Source organism: Salmo trutta, chromosome 5, assembly GCF_901001165.1.
Source record: "Salmo trutta chromosome 5, fSalTru1.1, whole genome shotgun sequence".
NCBI classification, from domain to species: Eukaryota; Metazoa; Chordata; class Actinopteri; order Salmoniformes; family Salmonidae; genus Salmo; species Salmo trutta.
Genome location: NC_042961.1, coordinates 6,870,171 through 6,897,143, shown reverse-complemented (window position 1 = coordinate 6,897,143; position 26,973 = coordinate 6,870,171). Strand labels below are relative to the sequence as shown.

Sequence of the window (26,973 nt, the reverse complement as noted above, 5' to 3'; positions counted from 1 at the left end):
AGTTGTGGTAATTCACCTAATTATGAAAGTTGCCAATCGCCATATAAAGTCCAAAGACGAAAAAACCTTGAAGGAGGAGAGATGACTAGAAACGATTCGGTTGGCCGTTTTATGTGTGGATTAATTGTCGGAGTAGAGGACCTTGTACATTTCAGGTAAATTAACAACTCAATGTCCTGTTTATATCCCAGGACAAATTAGCTAGCAACTGCAAGCACGATGGTGCACGCACGCATCCGGTTTGGGCAAGGTGTAAGAAAGAACAAACATTTATTATTTAAGCTATATTATTAGCCTATTATTTCAATTATTTCAAGGCTATAGCCTACAAAGAAATACATTGTGAAGCATTGGCAGGAACATTATAGCGCTCAGCATTTAAACAACATTGTGCATATAGGCTGTGCCTTACTTATAATTAAATACAAATGAAATGTAAAAAAGCTTTGAATAATTTTTTAGAAACACGAGTTTGGCCAGAGTCTGGCTTCAGGCTCATGCAATGGTGCCTGCAGCGGAGAATACCCTATCCCCGCTTGCAGAGCCACTGGGATGCTAAACACACCACTCTTGCCAGACTGGGCAGCGATGCAGAGTTGTTTTTCAATTATTTAAATTTTTATAGGTAGGCTCCTTGAAAGAGGTAATATGTCAGGCCTATTGGGTGAAAATCCATTATAGCTTATTGTGTAGATAATATACATTTTAAGAGATCAGATTTTTTGTTTATAAATACTTTGCTACAATGACACACTTAGCTAGCTACCCACCTCATTCCTTTCTGTTAGCATGTGCACGTATTAAGTGCACCGTCATGCTTTCGGGATGTGTCCTCCTCATCTTTGTAATTCACCTTGATTTTTCACCTGTGTGTTTATCAGTTTATGAAAATATTTAGCAAACTAGATGACAGTAGCTAAAGCAAGGGGCTGTAGCAGCACACAAGTAGCCTATAAATGCTCGGCTGGGCATGGCCTGAGGTCGTGAAGTGAGCGATACAGGAGCGAAATTGGAATGGGTGAGAAGGCCAACGCTGCAGGCTTTGGGAGACTCGCTCCACGCTCCAGTCAAATTGGGCACGCTCTGCTCCAGCTCCACTCCACTCACATGCTCTGCTATGGACTATGGTAGTAAAGCCAAATTCAATTTTGTATTTAAAAAAAAAATGTAAACCAAAAGGGGTCCTAAGATTCTAAATCAAATGGCTAAATGATCCAAAAAATACCATATGTTAGCTTAGTACCGCCCCCAACACAACGGCTTAGACTTTTGCTCTGAATATCGGCTACCCAACTTTATCAGGAGTTATCCTGAGCCTATTTGCAATGATAATCAATGTCTTTACACAGTGGGAAATGCAGAAGTATTTTCTTTTTCGCTATGATCAGCTCGTCAAAATATTTACGGATACAAACTCGAAAACCATTGATCATGACAATGTAGCCCACAGGGTGAAACTCCTGGGCCACAGTTGTGAAAACCCTGATTATCCATTCCATATTGTTCATTTTACATTGACCTGTACTGTTTTTAGAATATGTATGTTTGTTAACATGTCAGCACATTTTTTATTTGATTGGGCGCCGTTTAGATTAGGCTATTTGATTGGAGAAACCTGCATGATGTAAAAACTGTCCGTCTCATTACATTGTCATACATTTTATCTCCAGCAAGTAGGCTACAGAAAAGGCCACATGCTCTTTCTACCGTATCGTAAATCTGCTACATGATTCATGTTAGATTATTTTTCTGGACGGAACGTTGGTGGAGCGCAGCAGCAATGAGTCTCTCCAACAGCACCCTGGAGAGGCGCGCTGGGAATGGACAAGCTAAATATTTTGCGCCCCTGCCGTTGACAAAGTGGGCACTACTTATCACAGGGTGGCATCAGCGCTCACCTAAAAAGCCCTATGCCACTGGTTAAGAGAAATTATAATTGTTTTTGGGCAGAATTACAGTTGAAGTCGGAAGTTTACATACTCCTTAGCCAAATACATTTAAACTCAGTTTTTCACAATTCCTGATATTTAATCCTAGTAAAAATTCCCTGTCTTAGGTCAGTTAGGATCACCACTTTATTTTAAGAGTGTGAAATGTCAGAATAATAGTAGAGAGAATGATTTATTTCAGATTTTATATCTTTCTTCACATTCCCAGTGGTTCAGAAGTTTACATACACTTAATTAGTATTTGGTAGCATTGCCTTTAAATTGTTTAACTTGGGTCAAACGTTTCGGGTAGCCTTCCACAAGCTTCCCACAATAAGTTGGGTGAATTTTGGCCCATTCCTTCTGACAGAGCTGGTGTAACTGAGTCAGGTTTGTAGGCCTCCTTGCTTGCACATGCTTCTTCAGTTTTGCCAACATATTTTCTATGGGATTGAGGTCAGGGCTTTGTGAAGGCCACTCCAATACCTTGACTTTGTTGTCCTTAAGCCATTTTGCCACAACTGGAAGTATGCTTGGGGTCAATATCCATTTGGAAGACCCATTTGCGACCAAGCTTTAACTTCCTGACTGTTGTCTTGAGATGTTGCTTCAATATACAGTGGGGGGAAAAAGTATTTGATCCCCTGCTGATTTTGTACATTTGCCCACTTACAAAGAAATGATCAGTCTATAATTTTAATGGTAGGTTTATATGAACAGTGAGAGACAGAATAACAACAGCAAAAATCCAGAAAAACGCATGTCAAAAATGTTATAAAATGATTTCCATTTTAATGAGGGAAATAAGTATTTGACCCCTTTGCAAAACATGACTTAGTACTTGGTGGCAAAACCCTTGTTGGCAATCAGAGGTCAGATGTTTCTTGTAGTTGGCCACCAGGTTTGCACACATCTCAGGAGAGATTTTGTCCCACTCCTCTTTGCAGATCTTCTCCAAGTCATTAAGGTTTCGAGGCTGACGTTTGGCAACTCGAACCTTCAGCTCCTACCACAGATTTTCTATGGATTAAGGTCTGGAGACTGGCTAGGCCACTCCAGGACCTTAATGTGCTTCTTCTTGAGCTACTCCTTTGTTGCCTTGGCCGTGTGTTTTGGGTCATTGTCATGCTGGAATACCCATCCACGACCCATCTTCAATGCCCTGGCTGAGGGAAGGAGGTTCTCACCCAAGATTTGACAGTACATGGCCCCGTCAAATGATGCGGTGAAGTTGTCCTGTCCCCTTAGCAGAAAAACACCCCCAAAGCATAATGTTTCCACCTCCATGTTTGACGGTGGAGATGGTGTTCTTGGGGTCAAAGGCAGCATTCCTCCTCCTCCAAACACGGCGAGTTGAGTTGATGCCAAAGAGCTCCATTTTGGTCTCATCTGACCACAACACTTTCACCAGTTGTCCTCTGAATCATTCAGATGTTCATTGGCAAACTTCAGACGGGCATGTATATGTATTCTTGAGCAGGGGGACCTTGCGGGCGCTGCAGGATTTCAGTCCTTCACGGCGTAGTGTGTTACCAATTGTTTTCTTGGTGACTATGGTCCCAGCTGCCTTGAAATCATTGACAAGATCCTCCCGTGTAGTTCTGGGCTGATTCCTCACCGTTCTCATGAGCATTAAAACCACACGAGGTGAGATCTTGCATGGAGCCCCAGGCCGAGGGATATTGACAGTTCTTTTGTGTTTCTTCCATTTGCGAATAATCGTACCAAATGTTGTCACCTTCTCACCAAGCTGCTCTTCGATGGTCTTGTAGCCCATTCCAGCCTTGTGTAGGTCTACAATCTTGTCCTTGACATCCTTGGAGAACTCTTTGGTCTTGGCCATGGTGGAGAGTTTGGAATCTGATTGATTGATTGCTTCTGTGGACAGGTGTCTTTTATACAAGTAACAAGCTGAGATTAGGAGCACACCCTTTAAGAGTGTGCTCCTAATCTCAGCTCGTTACCTGTAAAAAAGACACCTGGGATCCAGAAATCTTTCTGATTGAGAGAGGGTCAAATACTTATTTCCCTCATTAAAATGTAAATCAATTTATAACATTTTTGACATGTGTTTTTCTGGATTTTTTGTTGTTGTTATTCTGTCTCTCACTCTTTAAATAAACCTACCATTAAAATTATAGACTGATAATTTCTTTGTCAGTGGGCAAACGTACAAAATCAGCAGGGGATCAACTACTTTTTTCCCTCACTATATAGGACTCGATAACCTGTGGATATAGATAATTTTGTACCCGTTTCCTCCAGCATCTTCACAAGGTCCTTTGCTGTTGTTCTGGGATTGACTCGCACTTTTCGCACGTTCCTTCCTGAACGCGTCTCCTTCCTGAGCGGTATGACGGCTGCGTAGTCCCATGTTGTTTGGACTTGCAAACTATTGCCTTGACATACATCCACAGGTACACCTCCAATTGACTCAAATGATGTCAGTTAGCCTATCAGAAGCTTCTAAAGCCATGACATCATTCTATGGAATTTTCCAAGCTGTTTAAAGGCACAGTCAACTTAGTGTATGTAAACTTCTGACCCACTGGAATTGTGATACAGTGAATTATAAGTGAAATAATCTGTCTGTAAACAATTGTTGGAAAAATTACTTGTGTCATGCACAAAGTAGATGTCCTAACCAACTTGCCAAAACTAGTTTTAATGACTCCAACCTAAGTGTATGTAAACTTCCCACTTCAACTGTATGTGAGGTTTTATGTGTTGTTGGAGGTACTGTACGTCTTAGTAAATTTAGCTGACCAAGGCGTACCTCGTCAGTCTGCCGATATATATTTCTACATTTTATCAACTATTTACATTCACATTTTTTAAAGTTATTATATTTTTGGGAACTTTTCTATTTGTTTAATGTTTTGAATGGGGAACGAACGTTCTGTTTCTCAACCAGATTGTGGATTGAACCTCCTGGTTCTAAAAGCTTTATCAAGCCACCTCTGGTCGGGCAAAATGCATTTCATGTGTGACTAGTCACAACCACAAATGAGTGTTTACTAGCAGTGCAGACCATGCATTAAACATCACAGCCTCTCATCAAGTCATGCGATGTGACCACCATTTGTCAGCCTCTACATGAAACACGATAAAAGGAAAAAACACTCTCTCTTTTGTCTGTTTTAGCCTAAGTGCTTGTTCCTGACTCTGTGTTCTGTATTAATAATTTACTAGCATCGAGGATCTCTCTCTCTCTCTCTCTCTCTGTCTTTCTCTCTTTCTCTCTCCCTCTCTCTCTCTTTCCCTCTCTCTCTGTGTCTTTCTCTCTTTCCTCTCTCTCTCTCTCTCTCTCTCTCTCTTTCCCTCTCTCTTTCTTTCTCCCATGCCCTGACTGATACTGTGTATGGTCCTGTGATGTAATATTCATAATGTGTCACACTGTAAAACATCAATTTGAGCGTGATTCAGATTGCATCTCTCTCAATTACCAAGGCAAGCAGTCAAGTGCTGTGTCGCTCACTGAACGGTGTCAATTAGTCCAATGGCATAACAATATAAATACACACAAATAATGAAATATGGTGCTGTGTGTCTTTAGAAAGAACATTTTCAGTCATTACTGTTTTAATGTGTGATAGAAAATATGAATACTGTGAAAACAGAAGTGGCCCAGCGAAATAACCTTTTTCTCTTTATTTTTCTCTCTCTGCCTCTTTCTCTCTCTCCCTCTCTACCTCTCTCTTTGTGTTGTAACGGAGGAAGTTTGACATCCTAGCTACAGTGTATGTGTAATCAAATCAAATGTTATTGGTCGCATACACATACAGTGCATTCGAAAAATATTCAGACCCTTTGACTTTTTCCACATTTTGTTACGTTACAGCCTTAGTCTATAATGGATGAAATTAATGTTTTTTTCTCAGCAATCTACACACAATACCTCATAATGACAAAGCGAAAGCTGGTTTTTAAAAATGTTAACAAAAAAATAAAAAATACAATAAAAACAGAAAAACCTTATTTACATAAGTATTCAGACCCTTTGCTAGGAGACTCGAAATTGAGCTCAGGTGCATCCTGTTTCATTGATCATCTTTGAGATGTTTCTACAACTTGATTGGAGTATTGGTAAATTCAATTGATTGGACATGACTTGGAAAGGTACATACCAGTCTATATAAGGTCCCACAGTTGACAGTGCATGTCATAGCAAATAAGATCCCAGAAATGTTCCATACACACCAAAAGCTTATTTCAATCAAATTTTGTGCACAAATTTGTTTACATCCCTGTTAGTCAGCATTTATCCTTTGCCAAGATGATCCATCCACCTGACAGGTGTGGAATATCAAGAAGCTGATTAAACAGCATGATCCATACACAAGTGCACCTTGTGCTGGGCACAATAAAAGACAGCTGTAAAATGTGTAGTTTTGTCACACAACACAATGCCACAGATGTCTCAAGTTTTGAGGGAGTGTGCAATTGACATGCTGACTGCAGGAATGTCCACCAGAGCTGTTGCCAGATAATTGAATGTTCATTTCTCTACCATAAGCTGCCTCCAACGTCATTTTAGAGAATTTGGTGCATCCAAACGGCCTCACAACTGCAGACCACATGTATAGCGTTGTGTGGGTGAGAGGTTTGCTGATGTCAACGTTGTAAACAGAGTGCCCCATGGTGGCGGTGGGGTTATGGTATGGGCAGGCTTATGCTATGGACAATGAACACAATTGCATTTTACCAATGGCAATTTTAATGCACAAAGATACCGTGATGAGATCTTGAGGCCCATTGTCGTGCCATTCATCCACCGCAATCACCTCATTTTTCAACATGATAATGCACGGCTCCATGTCGCAAGGATCTGTACACAATTCCTGGAAGCTGACAATGTCCCAGTTCTTCCAATTCCTTTCATTTTAAATTTGATTTAACTTGGCAAGTTATTTAAGAACAAATTCTTATTGACAATGACGGCCTACCCCAGCCAAACCCTAACGACGCTGGGCCAATTCCTGCATACTCACGAGACATGTCACCAGCCATATCGCCCATTGAGCTTGTTTGGGATGTTCTGGATCGACGTGTATGACAGAGGGTTCCAGTTCCCGCCAATATCCAGAAACTTTGCACAGCCGTTGAAGAGGAATGGGACAACATTCCACAGGCCACAATCAACTTTATGCGAAGGAGATATGTCGTTCTGCATGAGACAAATAGTGGTCACACTGACTGGTTTTCTGATCCACACCCCTACTTTTTTTTACGGTATCAGTGACCAACAGATGCATATCTGTATTCCCAGTCATGTGAAATCCATAGATTAGTGTCACGCCCTGACCTTAGATTGCCGTTTATTTTCTCTTTTTTGGGTTAGGTCAGAGTGTGATGTGGGGTGGGCATTCTATGCCATTCTATGTTTTCTATTTCTTTGTGTTTAGCCGAGTATGGTTCCTAATCAGAGGCAGCTGTCTATCGTTGTCTCTGATTAAGAATCATACTTAGACAGCCCTTTTTCCCTCCTTCTGTGTGGGATCTTGTTTTTGTACAGCTCAGGAAGCCTGCAGAACGTGACGTTCGTTTGTCCTTGGTTTGTTATTTTGTTTGAGTGTTCTGAGTTCAAATAAATATGAGCACATTCCACGCTGCACGTTGGTCTACTCATTTTGACGACCGTCACAGATTAGAGCCTAATTTATTTATTTCAATTGACTGATTTCCTATGAACTGTAATTCAGTAAACTCTTTGAAATTGTAGTGTGTTGCGTTTATATTTTTGTTTCGTATATATTTGCCGTTGCGAGTGTTAGACCACTCTGAGGCACATCGATCTACAGATTGAACATGGTGAGGTACGTTATATGCTAATATTGTCTTTAATATTATTGTTTGCAAGCTAGCTACCTAGCTAGCTAGCCAGCCAGCCCTTAGAGCTAGCATTGCATTGTGGATTTTGTAGTCGGCTTCAACTGCAACAGATTTCCACAACGATTTTCCATTTAACACTGTAAATGAAAGGAATTAATTGTTTCGGGTGGATTTTTCATTTAAGTACATTCCAAAACTGATATCTAACAATACAAAACAATACAAGCAAATCTAAAAAGTAAAATAATGGAATTAAAAAATATAGAAATATTAAGATGAGCAATGTCAGAGTCCGGAATATAAATATGTATATGATGGGATGTATAGACAGTATGGAAAGTCTATGGATAAAATATGTATCATAACCTGTAGAATATGTAGGATGGAAAATGTTATGTACAGCAATAGTTAAACAGGATAGGCCTTGACTAGAATACAGTATATACATATGAAGTGGGTAAAACCGTATGTAAACATTATTAAAGTGACCAGTGTTCCATGACTATGTACATAAGATAGCAGTCTCTAAGGTGCAGGGTAGAGTGCCGGGTGGTGGCCAGCTAGTGACAGTGACTAAAGTTCATGGTACTGGGTGGAGACCGGCTAGTGGTGACGATTTAATGGCTTTGAGATAGAAACAGTTTTTCAGTCTCTCGGTCCCAGGTTTGATGCACCTGTACTGAACCCACCTTCTAGATGGTAGCAGGGTGAACAGGCTGTGGCTTGGGTGGCTGAGGTCCTTCATGATCTTCTTGGCCTTCCTGTGACACTGGGTGCTGTAGATGTCCTGGAGAGCAGGCAGTGTGCCCCAGGTGATGCATTGGACAGACCGCACCACCCTCTGGAGAGCCCAGTAGTTGCGGACGGTGCAGTTGCCGTACCAGGCAGTGATACAGCCTGACAAGATGCTCTCAATGGTACATCTGTAAAAGTTTGTCAGGATCTTAGGACCCATGCCGAATTTCATCCGCCTCCGGAGGTTGAAGAGGCACTGTTGCGCCTTCTTCACCACACTGTCTGTGTGGCTGGAACATTTCAGATTGTCAGTGATGTATATGCCAAGGAACTTAAAGCTTTTTTTACCTTCTCCACTGCAGCCCCGTCGATGTGGATGGGGGCGTGCTCCCTCTGCTGTCTCCTGAAGTCCACGATCAGCTCATTGATTCTTTTGAAGTTGAGGGAGATATTATTTTCCTGGCACCACTCCGCGATTACCCTTATCTCCTTCCTGTAGGCTGTCTCGTCATTGTTGGTAATCAGGCCTACCACTGTTGTATTGTCTGCAAACGTAATGATTGGAGTTGGAGACGTGCTTGGCCACGCAGTCATGGGTGATCAGAGAGTACATGAGGGGGCTGAGTACGCGCCCTTGTGGAGCCCCTGTGTTGAGGATCAGCATAGCAGAACGGTTGTTGCCTATCTTCACCACCTGGATGCGGCCCATCAGAAAGTCCAGGACCCAGTTGAACAGGGTGGGGTTCAGACCCAGGGCCCCTTGCTTAGTGATGAGCTTGGAGGGTATTATAGTGTTTGAGGCTGAGCTGTAGTTAATGAACAGTATTCTTACATAGGTATTCCTCTTGTCCAGATGGGATAGGGCTGTGTGCAGTGTGATAGCTATTGCGTCATCCCTGGATCTATTGGGGCGGTATGCAAATTGCAGTGGGTCTAGGGTGTCAGGTAAGGTGGAGGTGATATGACCCTTAACAAGACTCTCAAAGCACTTCATGATGACAGAAGTGAGTGCTACGGGGCAATTGTCATTTAGTTCAGTTACCTTCGCTTTCTTGGTACAGGAACAATGGTGGTCATCTTGAAACAAGTGGGGACAGCAGACTGGGATAGGGAGAGATTGAATATATCCGTAAACACTCAAGCAAGCTGGTCTGCACATGCTCTGAGGAGCCTTGTGAGGGTTAACACACTTCAATGTCTTACTCCCATCAGCCATGGAGAACGAGAGCTACCTGTCCTTGTGAGTGGCGGTGGCCTGCGTCATCGGCACTGTGTTTTCCTCGGTTAGGCGGCGAAGAAGGTGTTTAGCTTGTTCGGGAACAAGATGTGGGTTTCCGCGACATGGCTGCTTTTCCCTTTATAGTACATTATTGTCTGGAGTCCCTGCAACATACGTCTCGTGTCTGTGCCGTTGAATTGCGACTCCACTTTGTCTCTGTATTGACATTTTGCCTGTTTGATTGCCTTATGGAGGGCATAACTGGACTGTTTGTACTCGTCCATGTTCCCAGTCACCTTGCTGTGGTTCGCGCTTTCAGTTTTGTGCGAATGCTGCCATCTATCCACGTTTTTTGGTTTGAATAGGTTACAGTGGGAACAACATCCCCTATGCACTTCCTAATGAACTCTGTTACCGAGTCAGTGTATACGTCAATGTTATTCTCAGAAGCAACCTGGAAAATATCCCAGTCCGCGTGATCAAAACAATCTTGAAGCATAGATTCTGATTAGTCAGACCAATGTTGAACTGTCCTTACCACGGGTACTTCCTGTTTGAGTTTCTGCCTATAGAAAGGGAGGAGCAGAATGGAGGTGTGATATGATTTGCTGAAGGGAGGGCGGGGGAGGGCCTTGTAGCCATCCCGGAATGGAGAGTAGCAACAGTCGAGAATTTTTGAGGCGCGAGTAGTGCAGGCGATGTGTTGATAAAACTTGGGTAGCGTTTTCCTCAGATATGCTTTATTAAAGTCCCCAGCTAAAATAAATGCGGCCTCAGGATATGCGGTTTCCAGTTTGCACAAAGTCCAGTGTAGTTCTTTGATAGCCATCGTGGTTGTGACGATGACCGAAGAGAATTCTCTCGGGAGGTAATGCGGTCGGCATTTCATTATGAGGTTTTCCAGGTCTGATGAACAAAAGGTCTCGAGTTCCTGAAAATTACCACAATCACACCATGAGTAGTTAATCATGAAACATACACCTCTGCCTTTTTTCCCCTGGAGAGTTCTTTCTTCCTGTCCACGGGATGTACTGATAGCCCGGCTGGCTTTATGGACGGGGACAGTATATCCGGAGAGAGCCATGATTCTGTGAAACAGATTATGTTACAGTTCCTGATGTCTCTCTAGAAGTAGATCCTCGCCCTGAGCCTGTCTACTTTATTGTCCAGGGACTGAACATTAGCGAGTAATATACTTGGAAGCTGTGGATGGTGTGCACGCCTCCTGAGTCAGACTAAAAGTCCACTCTGTATACCTCTTTTCTGTCAGTGGCGTCTTGGAGAAGCCTCTGGGATGAGTGAAATTGCCTCTGGGGCTATGTCACACATTCATCGTGAAGCAGAACCAGTTGTTACCTGCCATGTTTACACATTGGCTTGAGTGACATAATCTTGTTTGGAGATCTTTCGCTCCTCCCTGATTAAATACTTTTCCTACAGTTGGACAGTTTTCCTTCAGGTGCCCTATACCCCCCACCAGCACTGGGCCCCGTGCACACTCATCCCTCAACCCATCCACTCAAACATCATGAACAAGGTTTAAAGGAGAACTGTAAAAAGGAGATTGAATTATATTTATTCCTATTTGTCAAACAACGTCTATTTGAGACTTTTGTGTATTACAATAGGATAAATGTCAGGGGTTTCAGCTCTCTGTCACTCAACTGGTAAAACACCTCAGGCCTGGTCTGGAACTTTTATAATAAACCTTGCATGCATATCATTGCATTTGCGTAGTGGCATAGAGCAGTACAGGTGCTGACAGAAGTTTGCACACATTTTTAGTAGCCCATGGCCGTGAAAAATGTGGCCTTTTATAAATGCATTTCATGCAATTTTACACCATTTTACATGACTGGAGACTTTGGCAGAATATTTTTTATGATCGAAATGATAGGCTACTTTGACACTGACAAACTGAGAATCTGAAATCAATAAAAACGACCTTGTCTTGAATCCATCAATTGCCCAGGCCTAGGTGTGTGGAGACACACATATTGTACAATATGAGAAGGAAAATTATAGTCCTAAAAAGCTTAACAGTTTCACTGACTCACCCAACGATGTACAGCTCACTCCAGGGACAGTGTTATGGGCGAGCCTTAGGGGGCCTGGCCCGCCCTGCCGTACCTCCTTTCCCAGATTCTTCTCTTTTCAGCAGGAGCCATTTGCTTTCCAACTTGTGTTTTCCCGAGATTGTATTTGAAATATTGCGAAAGGCCTGTTTTGTCTTCATGTTGTTCACTGACAGATTTGCTGCGCGTTCCAGACTATAGGCTATGCCTTGTTATTGGGCTCCACACAATCCACTAGGCAATTTTTTAAAGAAGCTATTGATCCTCTGTGGCTCAATTATTGGCCTACTCATGGTGTAGTATTGCCTGGCTACCCAAACTCCTTGCTCCGGGCCAAACGCTATGCCACGCCCACGGACACTAGTTTCTTCCCCGCAATGAGTCTGGATCTGAGAACCTCCCTGATGATTTCTAGAACGCAAACACGTTCTCTAACCATTCTGATTGGTCCCAGAAACCACTGATGACTTTGTTTAGTACAAAACCCCTCATTTTAACTTCACCACTATCGACCTCAACGATGTCAGTCTCAGACTGAAGAATGTAGCGAACATAGAGCAGTGGAAGAATTCAGTTGGAGTCGTCAGGCAAGGTGTACTAGGCTATTCTAAATTATTTAATTTCTTTCTGAACAGACAGCAGTAATTCTATAGCTTTGGCAAATTGATTTACCTCCAGCACCCTTCCAGCGGCTATGATTCTATAAGGAAATAAATGCTCAAGTGCTGCTTCTGTGGCAGTACGGTTGATATTTAAACTAGGTAGCTTACTACACACACTCAAACTAAGTTTACCACCACTCAAAAGGGCACTTGGCGAGTGGGAGGGCGAAGGGGCAGGGGCAGAGGTAGACCCCTATCTGTGTACCTGCCTCCTCTACTGCTAAAACACCTCTGGCCTGAGGGGTATACTACAAAGTAGGATCAATAAGTTAGCCAGCTGACTTTGATAAACAACCAGAAATAACTCGATTTTCGGGTTTTATTAAGAAATATAAACTTAGATGTGTGTTTTTGGTTGTAGGCCATGCCAATTTCAAGCTTATTTTTCTAAATAATAAAAATATATTTCAGAATATTTAGGCAAGTTCGCAGTATAACTTCTAGATCCTGATTTGTACTATACCCCTCTCAGATGTTCTCAGGCTTGAGTCATAATATACTGTTTGTAATATATTTTATAGTTTATAGATCAATCCATAGCCCCCTTCCTTATAACCCTAGTGTGTTGACAAGCTGACATAGATAGTAACACCAATCTTCACCCCTACTGTTACCACCATCATCACCTTCTGTATGGAGCCTGTCTGGGTCCATATCGTGGTCCATATCATTCCTCCATGTCCCTCCTCACCCTTCACTTAGCTACTGCTGCTGCTGTTTCTCTTCCTCTGTTCTGTTTGGCTGTAACCTCCAGCCTTCACATGTCTGTTACTCTGTTCTGTTTGGCTGTAACCTCCAGCCTTGACATGTCTGTTACTCTGTTCTGTTTGGCTGTAACCTCCAGCCTTCACATGTCTGTTACTCTGTTCTGTTTGGCTGTAACCTCCAGCCTTCACATGTCTGTTCTCTGTTCTGTTTGGCTGTAACCTCCAGCCTTCACATGTCTGTTACTCTGTTCTGTTTGGCTGTAACCTCCAGCCTTCACATGTCTGTTACTCTGTTCTGTTTGGCTGTAACCTCCAGCCTTGACATGTCTGTTACTCTGTTCTGTTTGGCTGTAACCTCCAGCCTTCACATGTCTGTTCTGTTCATCTCTGCTCTCCTCTCCTCCCTCTTCTGCTCCTCTCCTCTGCTCTCATCTCCTCTGTCCTCCTCTCCTCTGCTCTCCTCTCCTCCTCTCTCCACTATCTTCCTTGTCCTCTCCTCTGTCCTCCTCTCCTCTGTCCTCCTCTCCTCTGCTCTCCTCTCCTCTGCTCTCCTCTCCACTATTCCTCTCCTCTGCTCTCCTCTCTCCTCCTCTCTCTGTCCTCCTCTCCTCTGTCCTCCTCTCCTCCTGCTCTCCTCTCCTCTCTCTCCTCTCTCCTCTGCTCTCCTCTCCACTATCTTCCTCTCGCTCTCCTCTGTCCCTCTCCTCTGTCCTCCTCTCCTCTGTCCTCCTCTCCTCTGCTCTCCTCTCCTCTGTCTTCCTCTCCTCTGCTCTCCTCTCCTCTGTCCTCCTCTCCTCTGCTCTCCTCTCCTCTGCTCTCCTCTCCTCTGTCCTCCTCCTCTCCTTTGTCCTCCTTTCTTCTGTTCTCCGCTCTTCTGTTCTCCTCTCTTCTGTTCTCCTCTCCTCTGTCCTCCTCTCCTCTCCTTTCCTCTGCTCTCCTCTGTTCCCACCCGCTTTCTGAATGGATCTGTTGTCATCTCCGTATCCCAGCCATTATCAACCTGATGTTTCCTCTCCCTCCCAATGAAAGATAGTGTCTGAAAGCTTAGAGAAGATATCTGTGATGTTACAGGAATGACAGCTCTGGCAGATGGGGCGTATCTCCTTTCGTTCTATTTATATTTCTGCCTTTATTTTTATCAACTTTGAAGGTTATTGCATGGAAGGATATATGTCATCGCCATTATATCTCTACTAAGTAAACAAGTAGTCTTTTCAAGTTGTTTGTTGATATGTCCCATTTTACAAATTGGAATTTCTGTCATTTCATTTGCATAATAGCTTTTGTACGTGGATATGAACTAGTTGTTACGCTCTGGAAGATTATGTTTAACTACAATATATACACATCTTGTGGTTTGATTATGTATTCACTAGATGTGTTCAGATTCTATAGTAATATATGACTTTTTACTCAAATCATTGTACGTATACATTTGTTTGTTTTTCTGTAGATATTGTTAATTTCCCTATTCTATAAAGTAAAGTGCGTGTTATATGATTTGGTGTACAGTCAACTGAGACATTTCATGGTGTAATACGTAAAGTACATCTCTTGTAGATCATATATCTGTTAGCTAAAAGTGTTACCAACATTTTGGTGTGTGTGTGTGTGTTTCCTCAGGTACTTTGTTCTGCACAAGCTACCCACCCTAAAGTTCCTAGACACTAGGAAGGTTTGTAAGACAGAACAGCAGGAGGCAGAAGCACGGGGAGCCTTCATGAAGGTGGTTAAACCCAAGTCATCAGACATGGTGGTGAGTGCACGCTTTAAATTGTAATGCTTTTCCAGACACAGATTAAGCCTAGCCCTGGAATAAGAAGCACGTCCAATAGAGAATCTCAATTGAAAGTTAGATACAGTATAAAGTGTCTTGAAGTATGTAACTGAATGAGGTGTTACATTCCTGATAGGAGGTACTGGCTCTTCATCCAGGAGTTGACATATTTAGGGCTTTCCAGTCCAGAGAAACTAGAGTACACTAAGGGAATAAAGAAACAACAAAAAACATGCTGCCGTCCAAAATTCTGAACTTCACTGCCCAGTTTATTGCCTATCAGGAAATAAAGAACTAGTTGTTTCTTTTTCAGCCATTCAGAGAGTTGAATGGAGTCCCCCTCATTAGCAGTATGATGAGAGAGATCCTATATCTCCGATATAGCTGATTATCTAACAGTTCCCTCACCTCACGTTGGGGTCAATCATTTGTCTAATCCATCTAACCCTATTAAGACCATAATTAAGTGATGTGTATGAGCAGTGAAACCCCCCCCCCTCTCTTTCGTTCCTTCCTGTCCTCCTTTCTTCATCCGTGTCTGAGTGTCAGTCTCCCGTTGCAGGGGTCCTGGTGTGGCAGCCCTTTGAACAGAAGCCCTTACCGTGCCCCCTCTCCCTCCCTCCGAGGGGACTCTCTTTAATGAGTGTGTGTGTGTGTGTATGCTTGTGTGTGTCTCTCTGTGTATATGACCATGGTCTGACCTCATTCCGTATGCATAAGCCCAGATCAAAGTGGACGGGCGGCTGTCCGGTCGCGGTAGCGTTGCGGAGCATGACAGCGCTGGCCATCGGAGCGACATCTCACGTACACGCTTCATTTTTCTCAACCATGCACTTATTCCTCCCTCGCTCGTTAGGGCCAGACTAATTATAGTTTGGGATTTCATAGATGTAACCCTCCTCACCCTTCTCCCTTTCCCCCCTCCTCCCTCCCTCCTCTTTCAGAGGGGTGTAAATGAATAGCTTTGCTAAGATTTGATTCCATGTAATTACAAGGTCATTAAATATTTACTGGTTGGATCAGCGAGGCTGCCCTGTCCCAAGGTCCCCGGGGGCCTTACAGACCGAGAGCAGTCTGGGCGGTAAGAACAAAGCCAACCAATGACAAGGCATGATGTGTTTCGAACAGACTGAGGGTTGCATGGAGAAATCAGGTAGAAATACAGGGTGCACGGAAAAAATCGAAATATTTATAATTTCAGAGAAAATATTCCAGTGTTTTAGTGTCCGTTCATATGACTCTTTTATCTTGATTCAACGTGCAAATGGCAGAGCAAGAAAGGAAAACAATGAAATAATTTAACCCCATTCTGGCATGTTTGCTAGATTTAGAGGAGTAGAATAAAAACACTGCTCATCCACTTGATATGCAAAGAAGCCGAGTGCTTTAACAATGCTTGTTGGCAGGCAAAAGTCACTTTGGAGGATTTGCAGTATATTACATAGCCTTGCCAATGAGCGGCAACGCTTGCTTCTGTTTTCACAGAGTTAGATATGGCTGAAGATTATCAAGCTAGTTGATTTCTATGTGTTTGTGTCAGAGTAAATAGCAAACCATGCTATGTACATTATCAGATAGAAATGTCCCATTATGTATATCTCCCTTTACTTAAATACTGTAGATAACATACTTTCTACAGTGCAGTACACAGTTTTTTTCTGCTCCACCGTAGCAGCCTTTGACTCAATATACTGTGTAACCTTTATACAGACTTCATACACCATTTATGTAGCAGGACTTTGCTCATAACTGACTCGTGAAGTCTCTATGTAGGGCCTATGAAGACCTATGAATACTCTACAAAGCCTTTATAAGTTGTTTGTTTAAAGTGGTACAGAGACCGTGATGAGAGTGAGAGTTGGGCTCGTGTGGTTCTAAACGTCCCATCCCGTGCTTGGGTCCTTGCCTCTTGGGGTGTTGGTTTCCACCATAACAGTTTGTTTTGAGTCCGATGAAGCATGATGTGGCAGCCATAACCCTCTCGGCGGGGCACGTGTACACCCTGCCTCCCGCCATTTAATTGGCTCCCTCATCAGAGCCATTGTGTTTCTGACCAATCGTGCGGGTCACCAATTAACAAGTGGTGCAGACAAACAAGGCATTAGGGAGGAAGAGATGATGATGGTGTAGTTAGACATTTGTGTTTTCTTTTATGTCTCGTACAGTGGGGCGTCCCTTCATAACACAGGAGCCTGGTGTCTGGAGTTACTGTAGCACAGTTACACTGGACAGTAATTACACTGAACAAAAATATTAACACTAATTAATACTCTCTCTAGTCTCACTAAATTCTCTCTCTCCTCTCTCCCTCTCTTCTCTTCTCCCTCACACTCTCTCTCTTTCTGTGAGAGTTACTGTGTGTAGATACTGTGGTTGTTTCTGAATACCAATATTTAGGGTATAATCAAAGTTCAAGAAGTGTCATGACTGATCAGAATGGGTCAGATCAGACAGGTGGGGGATGACCGTAACCAGGCCTCTCTCTCGCCCACAGAGGGGGGGAGGGAGCTGCTGGATGGTCGACAGTTCACACCCTGTTGTAAATTACAGGAGAAGGAGACTTTATTTCCCCCTCCAGTATTTAACCCAAGGAATGTTCTTTGTTAACAGACTTTTCCCCCCTAAAACTCTAACACGGTCAAACGTGAATAATGGAACAACAATTCTAACACAAGAATGTGGGGAATGGTCAGCGGGGAGCTATAGAAAACTAATGTCATATTGGTTTTCATTTTGTGATGTCATTCAAAATTGTATGGATGAAATACTGTAACTTGGAAAGTATATCCCCTTTATAGGTCAAGTTTCCATCCAATACGTTGTGCATATGATATGAAAAAGGATGAAAGTATATTTGTTAAGATATGAATGTGATTTTAGGAGGTATAAGAGAATCTATCGCCTATAAACTGTGCATAAGTAAGTAGCCACACCCCGATAAGGTCAGAGAGCATGTCAGACCGACGGAACCATGCCCTTTAGCCAGAGTGCCTAAAATGATTACCAACAGAGATTAACATTAGACCAGGAAACGTAAGGCGGGAGCTACACGTTTGAAATGGTTGGAACTTTTAACCTCAACACGAGGTGAAGAAATAAACTCAACTTCCTTTAGACCAGAGAGACGGCGAGCTGCCGGTCATGTCCATCGTGGTCCAAATCCTGAATACCAACACGAGGGGGAAAACAAACCCCCCTCTTAAACAATCACTGAAACAGATGATTAGCTGACTTGAGTCAAATATTTTCTTGAAAAGCGAATCTAAGTGAGACTATCCTACTATGCTCATCACCAATGGGAACGGTCGACACGGCTGTCTAGCTGTCTTCCAGAGTGAACAATAGTAGAAGACGGGAAATGGGAGACCCCTATTTTGACAATCAGAGACATACAGCCTGCCGCTATTTAGCCAACAACCTTCCTAAGGAGGGCTGGTTCCGACAGAGATAAACGGCAAACAAAGGCACTCACGAAAATACATTCATGATTTCTTATTCCAAACGGGCGGCAGTTTGTGTGCAAACTTTATGATTACTGTGAGAATAGTTCTGAAATGTATTGACAATAAGTGTCTTCTCTCTCTCGCTTTCTCCCTCTTCATGTTCTTGTGTAAAAAGCCACCATTTTGTAAAAGTCCGCTAGGGAACTTTGTCTCATGTATTAAGTGTGTATGTTATCCTGTTATTATTTAGTTAGCTAGTAAATAAATAATTAAACATATTTGTGTAGTACTGAATCATGAGTAAGGCTGGGACATTAAAAACTGAAATATTTTGTTTCACCGAGTCGTGGCTGAACGACAACTTGAATAACATACAGCTGGCGGGGTTTACATTGCATCGGTATGATAGAACAGCCGCCTCTGGTAAGACAAGAGGTGGTGGTCTGTGTATATTTTTAAACAGCTGGTGCACGCAATCTAATATTAAGGAAGTCTCAAGGTTTTGCTCACCTCAGGTAGAGTATCTCATGATAACCTGTAGACCACAGTATTTACACACTAAGAGAGTTTTCATCTATATTTTTAGTAGCTGTCTATCTACCACCACAAACCGATGCTGGCACTAAGACCGCACTCAATGAGCTGTATAAGGCTATAAGCGAACAAGAAAATGCTCATCCAGAGGCGGCATGCCTAGTGGTCGGGGACTTTAATGTATGGAAACTTGCATCCTTTTTACCCAATTTCTACTAGCATGTTAAATGTGCAACCAGAGGGGAAAAAAACTCTATACCACCTTTACTCCACACACAGAGATGCGTACAAAGCTCTCCCTCGCCCCCCATTTGGCAAATCTGACCATAATTCTATCCTCCTGATTCCTGTTACAAGCAAAAACTAAAGCAGGAAGCACCAGTGACTCAGTCAATAAAGAAGTGGTCAGATGATGCAGATGCTAAGCTACAGGACTGTTTTGCTAGCACAGTCTGGAATATGTTCCGGGATTCTTCCATACACCACATCAGTCACTGGCTTCATCAATAAGTGCATCGATTTGGGCGCCTCCCGAGTGGGTCCCGAGTGGCTCTGCATTGCTAGCTGTGCCACTAGAGATCCTGGTTCGTGTTCAGGCTCTGTTGCAGCTGGCCACGACCGGGAGACCCATGGGGCGGCGCACAATTGGCACAACGTCGTCCGGGTTAGGGGAGGTTGGCTGGCAGGGATGTTCTTGTCCCATCGCGCTCTAGCAACTCCTGTGGTGGGCCGGGTGCAATGCACACTGACACGATCGCCAGGTGTAGGGTGTTTCCTCTGACACATTCGTGCGGCTGGCTTCCGGGTTAAGCGGGCATTGTGTCAAGAAGCAGTGCAGCTTGGCTGGGTTGTGTTTCGGAGGACGCACGGCTCTCGACCTTTGCCTATTCCGAGTCCGTACGGGATTTGTAGCGATGGGACAAGACTGTAACTACAAATTGGATACCATGAAATTGGGGGAAAAAATAAAAATACAAAAATAAATACAAATAAGTGCATCGATGACATCATCCGTACATACCCCAACCAGAAGCCATGGATTACAGGCAACATTCCCACTGAGCTAAAGGGTAGAGCTGCCGCTTTCAAGGAGAAGGACTCCAACCCGGATGTTTATAAGAAATCCTGCTCCGACTAACCATCAAACAGGCAAAGGGAGGTCATCTTCTTCCACCATAGTTATGAAGACAGCGTGATTGGGTCTCTGTCTTATTGGATTTCCTGAGTGGAGAGAATGAGCAATGGGACAAACAGAAAGAGAGACAGATTTAGAGGGTAAGAGAGAGAGAGAGACATAAACTAAGAGAGAAAGAAGAAGAGAGATAGATTGATAGTTTTTTTTAAAGAAGAGAGAGACTAATAGAATCAAAGGGAGGGAGTATGAGGCAGAAGGAGAGGGATGGCCAAATGCCTGAAATAAACAAGTCAATTGAGTGAAGGCCATTGAAGTGTTTTCCCAGACTGCAACAGACAGACAGACACAGAGAAGAGAGAAGCAGAGAGTGGGAATGCCTTGAGCTGTATTTTGGGAAATTGGGCGTGTTGGAATGCCATAATGTGATAATTCTCTTTGAGGACTCGGAGGTCATGGAATGCGATGGAGCTAGACCGCATAGAGACATTTGGACTGCTCTGGCCTGGAGAAAATACCCTGCTTCACCACCACCAAGCCCTCATCATGTTGTTGAAACCTTGAGTTAAACTGACCAGGTCTATCAAAACACTCTGAAATCCCGTTCTGTATTTCTGCAATCCTGGGCGCCACTCAGAGAGGCCATGTCGGATTTGACCGGTATTATAAGATTTTACTCCCTGTCCTGCATGTTAAAGTAAATTTCACAGTGAAGGAAGTAAACGCTCAGTCCCCTGCCACTAAACACAGCTTGGTAGCTACGTCAGGGGGTATAATGGTTCCATTGATGTCACTACAGTTTGCTCGGTTAGAGAGTTTGACTTGATATTAGAGCCCGGGACATGAGTTTTTCTCCCCACATCCTGCGTGTAATGTGAAGCAGACGGCATCGCGGGGCAGTTAGAGCCAGCTCTCGTCTCCCATGAGCCCTTGCTCTCAGGGTGACGGCTCTTCAGTGGAATCGACAGTGACAGAGCCAGGAAAGTCCTCAAGTGGATCTTTTCAGTTCTGTTTTTCCCTCCACTGATGTTAACCTGCTTTACTCTGCAGTGGTTCACTTCAAGTTTGCACAGAGGAAAGCAGTCCAAATATCTGAATTAGACCACATGATTTGAGAGCCATGATTGTGTATTATAGGCCTACACATGATCTATTCTTGTGGCATTTTTCGCATTACTAATCTTCAAACATAACAAACAACATGCGGTACAATGGATGGTAGAATGGTGCCGGAGGGGATGGCTGACATTTTACGTGCTCCTAACCAACTGTGCTATTTTGTTCATTTTTTCGTGTTGTTTGCAACTTATTTTTTACAAATTTTGTACATAATGTTGCTGCTACTAATGTTGCTGGTCTCTTATGACCAAAAATAACTTTTGGACATCAGAACAGCAATTACTCACCTCGAACTGGAAGAAGATTTTTTCTTGAACGAGTCTGACATGAAGGATATACTGCTTTCTTGGGAACGGGCCCAAATCCCCATCATTTGCGTGAAGAAAAGACAGAGAAAAAGGGAGCGGAGGTCGGGCTGCCTTCTGAGAATTCGTAGGCGAGTGAGTAAACCCCCACTGCCATCAGTTCTATTGGCCAACGTGCAATCATTGGAAAATAAAATGGATGATCTACGATCATTATTATCCTGCCAACGGGACATTAAAAACTGTATATCTTATGTTTCACCGAGTCGTGGTTGAACAACGACACGGATAATATAGAGCTGCCAGGATTTTCCATGCACTGGCAGGACAGAGAAGCTACGTCTGGTAAGACGAGGGGCAGGGGTGTGTGTCTATTTGTCAATAACAGCTGGTGCGCAATGTCTAATATTAAAGACATTTCGAGGTATTGCTCGTCTGAGGTAGAGTATCTTATGAAAGCTGTAGACCACACTATCTACCAAGAGACTTTTCATCTATATTATTCGTAGACATCTATTTACCACAACAAACCGCTGCTGGCACTAAGACAGCACTCAACTAGCAGTATAAGGCCATAAGCAAAAAAAAATGCTCATCCCGAAGCTTCTAGTGGCCAGGGTCTTTAATGCAGGCAAACTTAAATCCATTTTACCTCATTTCTACCAGCTTGTCACATGTGCAACCGGAGGGAAAAAGACTCTAGACCACTTTTACTCGGCACACAGAGATGCATACAACGCTCTCCATCGCCCTCCATTAGGCAAATCTGACCATAATTCTATCCTCCTGATTCCTGCTTACAAGCAAAAACTATAGCAGGAAGTACCAGTGACTAGCTTAATACGAAACTAGGTCAGATGACGCGGATGCTACGCTACAGGACTGTTTTGCTAGCACATACTGGAATATGTTCCGGGATTCATCCAGTGGCATTGAGGAGTATACCACCTCAGTCATCGGCTTCATCAATAAGTGCATCGACGACGTCATCCCCACAGTGACCGTACATACATATCCCAACCAGAAGCCATGGATTACAGGCAACATCCGCATCGAGCTAAAGGCTAGAGCTGCCGCTTTCAAGGAGCGGGACACTAATCCGGATGCATATATGAAATCCCGCTATTCCCTCAGACGAACCATCAAACAAGCAAAGCGTCAATACAGGATAAAGATTGAATACTACTACACCGGCTCAGTTATGGCAGGGCTTGAAAACTATTACTGACTACAAAGGGAAACCCAGACGCGAGCTGCCCAGTGATGTGAGCCTAGCAGACAAGCTAAATGCCTTTTATGCTCGCTTCGAGGCAAGAAACACTGAAGCATGCATGAGAGCACCAGCTGCACTGGACGACTGTGTGATAACACTCTCGGTACCCGATGTGAGCAAGACCTTTAAACAGGTCTACATTCAAAACGCTGCGGGGCCAGACGGATTACCATGACGTGTACTCAAAGTATGCGCGGACCAACTTGCAAGTGTCTTCACTGACATTTTCAACCTCTCCCTGACTGAGTCTGTAATACCTACATGTTTCAAGCAGACCACCATAGTCCCTGTGCCCAAGGATGCGATGGTAACCTGCCTAAATGACTACCGCCCGTAGCACTCACGTTTGTAGCCATGAAGTGCTTTGAAGGGTTGGTCATGGCTCACATCAACAGCATCCTCCCAGATAGCCTAGATCAAAAGCCAAGCTTCCTGCCATCCAGGACCTATATACTAGGCGGTGTCAGAGGAAAGCCCAAAAAATTGTCAAAGATCCCAGTCACCCAAGTCATAGAGTGTTTTCTCTGCTACCGCACGGCAAGCGGTACCGGACCGCCAAGTCTAGGACCACAGCTTCTACCCCCAAACCATAAGACTACTGAACAATTAATCAAATGGCCACTGGTACCCCCTGTTTATAGCCTCGCTATTGTTATTTTATTGTGTTACTTTTTATTATTTTTTACTTTAGTTTATTTTGTAAATATTTTTTCTTAACTCTATTTCTTGAACTGCACTGTTGGTTAAGGTCTTGTAAGTAAGCATTTCACAGTAAGGTCTACACATGATGTATTCAGTGGATGTGACAAATACAGTTTGAGTTGATTTGATAGCGCTTTGAGGATGTAGTGGGTTTGCTGAATTATTTTAATGGATACATTCCAGAATATGCTTCTCAACAAGAACATACTACCAAACAGATTGCTGTGAAAGCAAGTTTATCAATACTGTTTTCTCTCAGCCTAGTAATTGATATATTTCCAGCTTTATGAAAATATTTCAATTATATTATTACTTTTGGGGCTCCTGAGTGGCGCAGCGGTCTAAGGCACTGCATCTCAGTGCTTGAGGCATCACTACAGACACCCTGGTTTGAATCCAGGCTGTATCACAAGCGGCCGTGATTGGGAGTCCCATAGGGCGGCAAACAATTGGCCCAGCGTCGTACGGGTTTGGCCGGGGTAGGCTGTCATTGTAAATAAGTATTTGTTCTTAACTGACTTGCCTAGTTAAGTAAAGGTTGTTATTATTATTATCATGTCCAATGTTTTCTTTGCTCTGCTTCTGTATAGGTTATAAGTCAGGACAGTGTGCTGAATAGAGTAGCAAAAATCCAGTACATTTTCCTAAATTCCCTGGTTTTCCAGAAAATCTGGTGCAAAAATTCCGGAATCAGTAGGGAATAAGCAGAACATCCAATCAGGATTTCTCGAAAGATTTTTGCAACTCTAATGATAGATGATGTGTTTCCATGTCATGAGTCCTACCCTGTATTGGCCTCAGACTAGCTTGTGCTAACACTCAAATACTGGATGTTTTCTTTTCTATTCTCACATAAGGTTTGGATATGGATTGATTGAAGTACATCATTATTATCCTTTGAGACATTTTTGATATTTATGATACACTGTTATTCATTTTGTAGTAACGTGTTAAGAATAATACAATTTAGTTAATAGGTATTAACAATAATACGATTTAGTAAATAGGTATTAAGAATAATACGATTTAGTGATGGATACTTTGCAGGTTATACAACTTCTACATATGGAAAACCAGATGTTGAAGCGTGACATGCCACACAATACTGCTCGCCGTGTTTGGGCATTGTTAATTCATGTTATGAATGGCATTCTGATGGACTCCAGACAGTGCAATTCACTGAAAACAACAGAGCCATAACAGAGATGAATCTCTTTTAATTGTGACAGGCCAGTTCAGAACATGACCATTCCTGCTTGTTATAGTACGTCTCTATAATCATCTTGTTATTGAGGTTTGTGTTTCAAGTGTTTAGGCAACAGGAAACACACAGCACTACTTTCTGACTCTCTCTCCCTGCACCCTTCAGTCAGAAACTGAAACACATGAAAGCATTGTCTTCCATATGTCAGGGACGGCATAGACCACACAGTCTCCCTCTGTTGTCTGTCGGTTCTTACAGTCTATGGACCTGAAGTGTCGGCTCAGCGTCGGATCGTTCACTCAGTGTTTGGACCGACCAGCTTTGAAAACAGAGGGGAAAGTTCTGCATTCTATGCGATTTGGCAGCTGTGACTTGTGAGGTCACGGCGAGGGCAACGGTGCATGCAAACAACTGTAATCAGAGGGAGTGGCTCAGTATTCTTATAAATCACATCACAGGCATCATAAACACACTGTACTACTTTAAAGCACCTTTAAATGAATTACCGTATAAAAACCAGTAGATGTTTTTAAGGGCTCGGTTAGTGTTTCTGACTGGAACTGCTTTTATATTTACAGATGTTCCTCTCTGGGTTTTGGTATGAAGAAAATGGGGGCAATGCCATTGTGGTGAACCGTTTGTTGTCTCGATGTCTCATGCATTTAGTGTTTTAGTTTGAGGCCCGACTGAAAGCTGTCCAAGGCTGAGCCATAATAATGTGGTATTTTTTCCCAGTATTTTAAATACAGTTTTTTACAACTTTGACAAATAATAATATTGCTTGCATAAGCCCTGCTACTTTTTATTCACGTCAGTAAAATCTAAGTATTTGTAGACTTCTTTATCATTATCATAATATTGAGCTTGAGGTTTTAGCATCAGAAAAGTACAAAATGTTCCAGGAATGTACCAGATATAATAATAATAATAAGCCAATGAGAATGTTAACGTTCTTCTTTCTGCATTGTTGCTGCTCTATGATCTGTCTCTTAAAGAGACAGGAAAAGGCTGTCAAATAGAATGTTTCCACTCAAATTAAACTGTCACTTAACACCAGTGATCATACTTTACCAACATACATGAAGCTCTGCCCTCTCTATCTCTCTCTCCCTCTCCCTTCATCTCGTTCTCTCTCTCTCTCAATTCAATTACAATTAATTTAAATTTAAGGGCTTTATTGGTATGGGAAACATATGTTAACATTGCCAAAGCAAGTGAAGTACAGTTGAAGTCGGAAGTTTACATACACCTTAGCCAAATACATTTAAAATTTCTGACATTTAATCCTAATAAAAATGACTTGTCTTAGGTCATTTAGGATCACCACTTTATTTTAAGAATGTGAAATGTCAGAATAATAGTAGAGAGAATGATTTATTTCAGCTTTTATATATTTGGTAGCATTGCTTTAAATTGTTTAACTTGGGTCAAACGTTTCGGGTAGCCTTCCACAAGCTTCCCACAATAAGTTGGGTGAATTTTGGCCCATTCCTCCTGACAGAGCTGGTGTAACTGAGTCAGGTTTGTTGGCCTCCTTGCTCGCACACACCTTTTCAGTTTTGCCCACAAATTTTCTATGGGATTGAGGTCAGGGCTTTGTGAAGGCCACTCCAATACCTTGACTTTGTTGTCCTTAAGTCATTTTGCCACAACTTTGGAAGTATGCTTGGGGTCATTGTCCATTTGGAAGACCCATTTGCGACCAAGCTTTAACTTCCTGACTGATGTCTTGAGATGTTGCTTCAATACATCCAAGGATGATGAACCAGACTTGTGGAGGTCTACAATATTTTTTTCTGAGATCTTGGCTGATTTCTTTAGATTTTTCCATGATGTCAAGCAAAGAGGGACTGAGTTTAAAGGTAGGCCTTGAAATACATCCACAGGTATACCTCCAATTGACTCAGAAGCTTCTAAAGCCATGACATCATTTTCTGGAATTTTACAAGCTGTTTAAAGGCACAGTCAACTTAGTGTATGTAAACTTCTGACCCACTGGAATTGTAATACAGTGAATTATAAGTGAAATAATCTGTCTGTAAACAATTGTTGGAAAACTTACTTGTGTCATGCACAAAGTAGATATCCTAACCGACTTGCCAAAACTATAGTTTGTTAACAAGAAATTTGTGTATAGTGGTTGAAAAACAAGTTTTAATGACTCCAACCTAAGTGTATGTAAACTTCCGACTTCAACTGTAGATAATAAACTAAAGTGAAATTAACAATAAAAATTTAAAGTTAACATTTCACTCACAAAAGTTCCAAAATAATAAAGACATTTAATATGTCATATTATGTCCAAATAGTTAAAGTACAAAAGGGA

General features: G+C 42.6%; 1 protein-coding gene across 1 annotated transcript in view; it reads left to right on the top strand.

Annotated features, from left to right (window-relative positions):
- The window catches only part of LOC115193449 (leucine-rich melanocyte differentiation-associated protein-like), a 142,814-nt gene that overhangs the window by 6,514 nt on the left and 109,327 nt on the right, over positions 1-26,973 (top strand). The window contains exon 4 of the mRNA XM_029752137.1: positions 14,782-14,914. Within this exon, the coding sequence (XP_029607997.1) occupies positions 14,782-14,914 (133 nt within the window). The remainder of the gene's footprint in view (positions 1-14,781; positions 14,915-26,973) is intronic.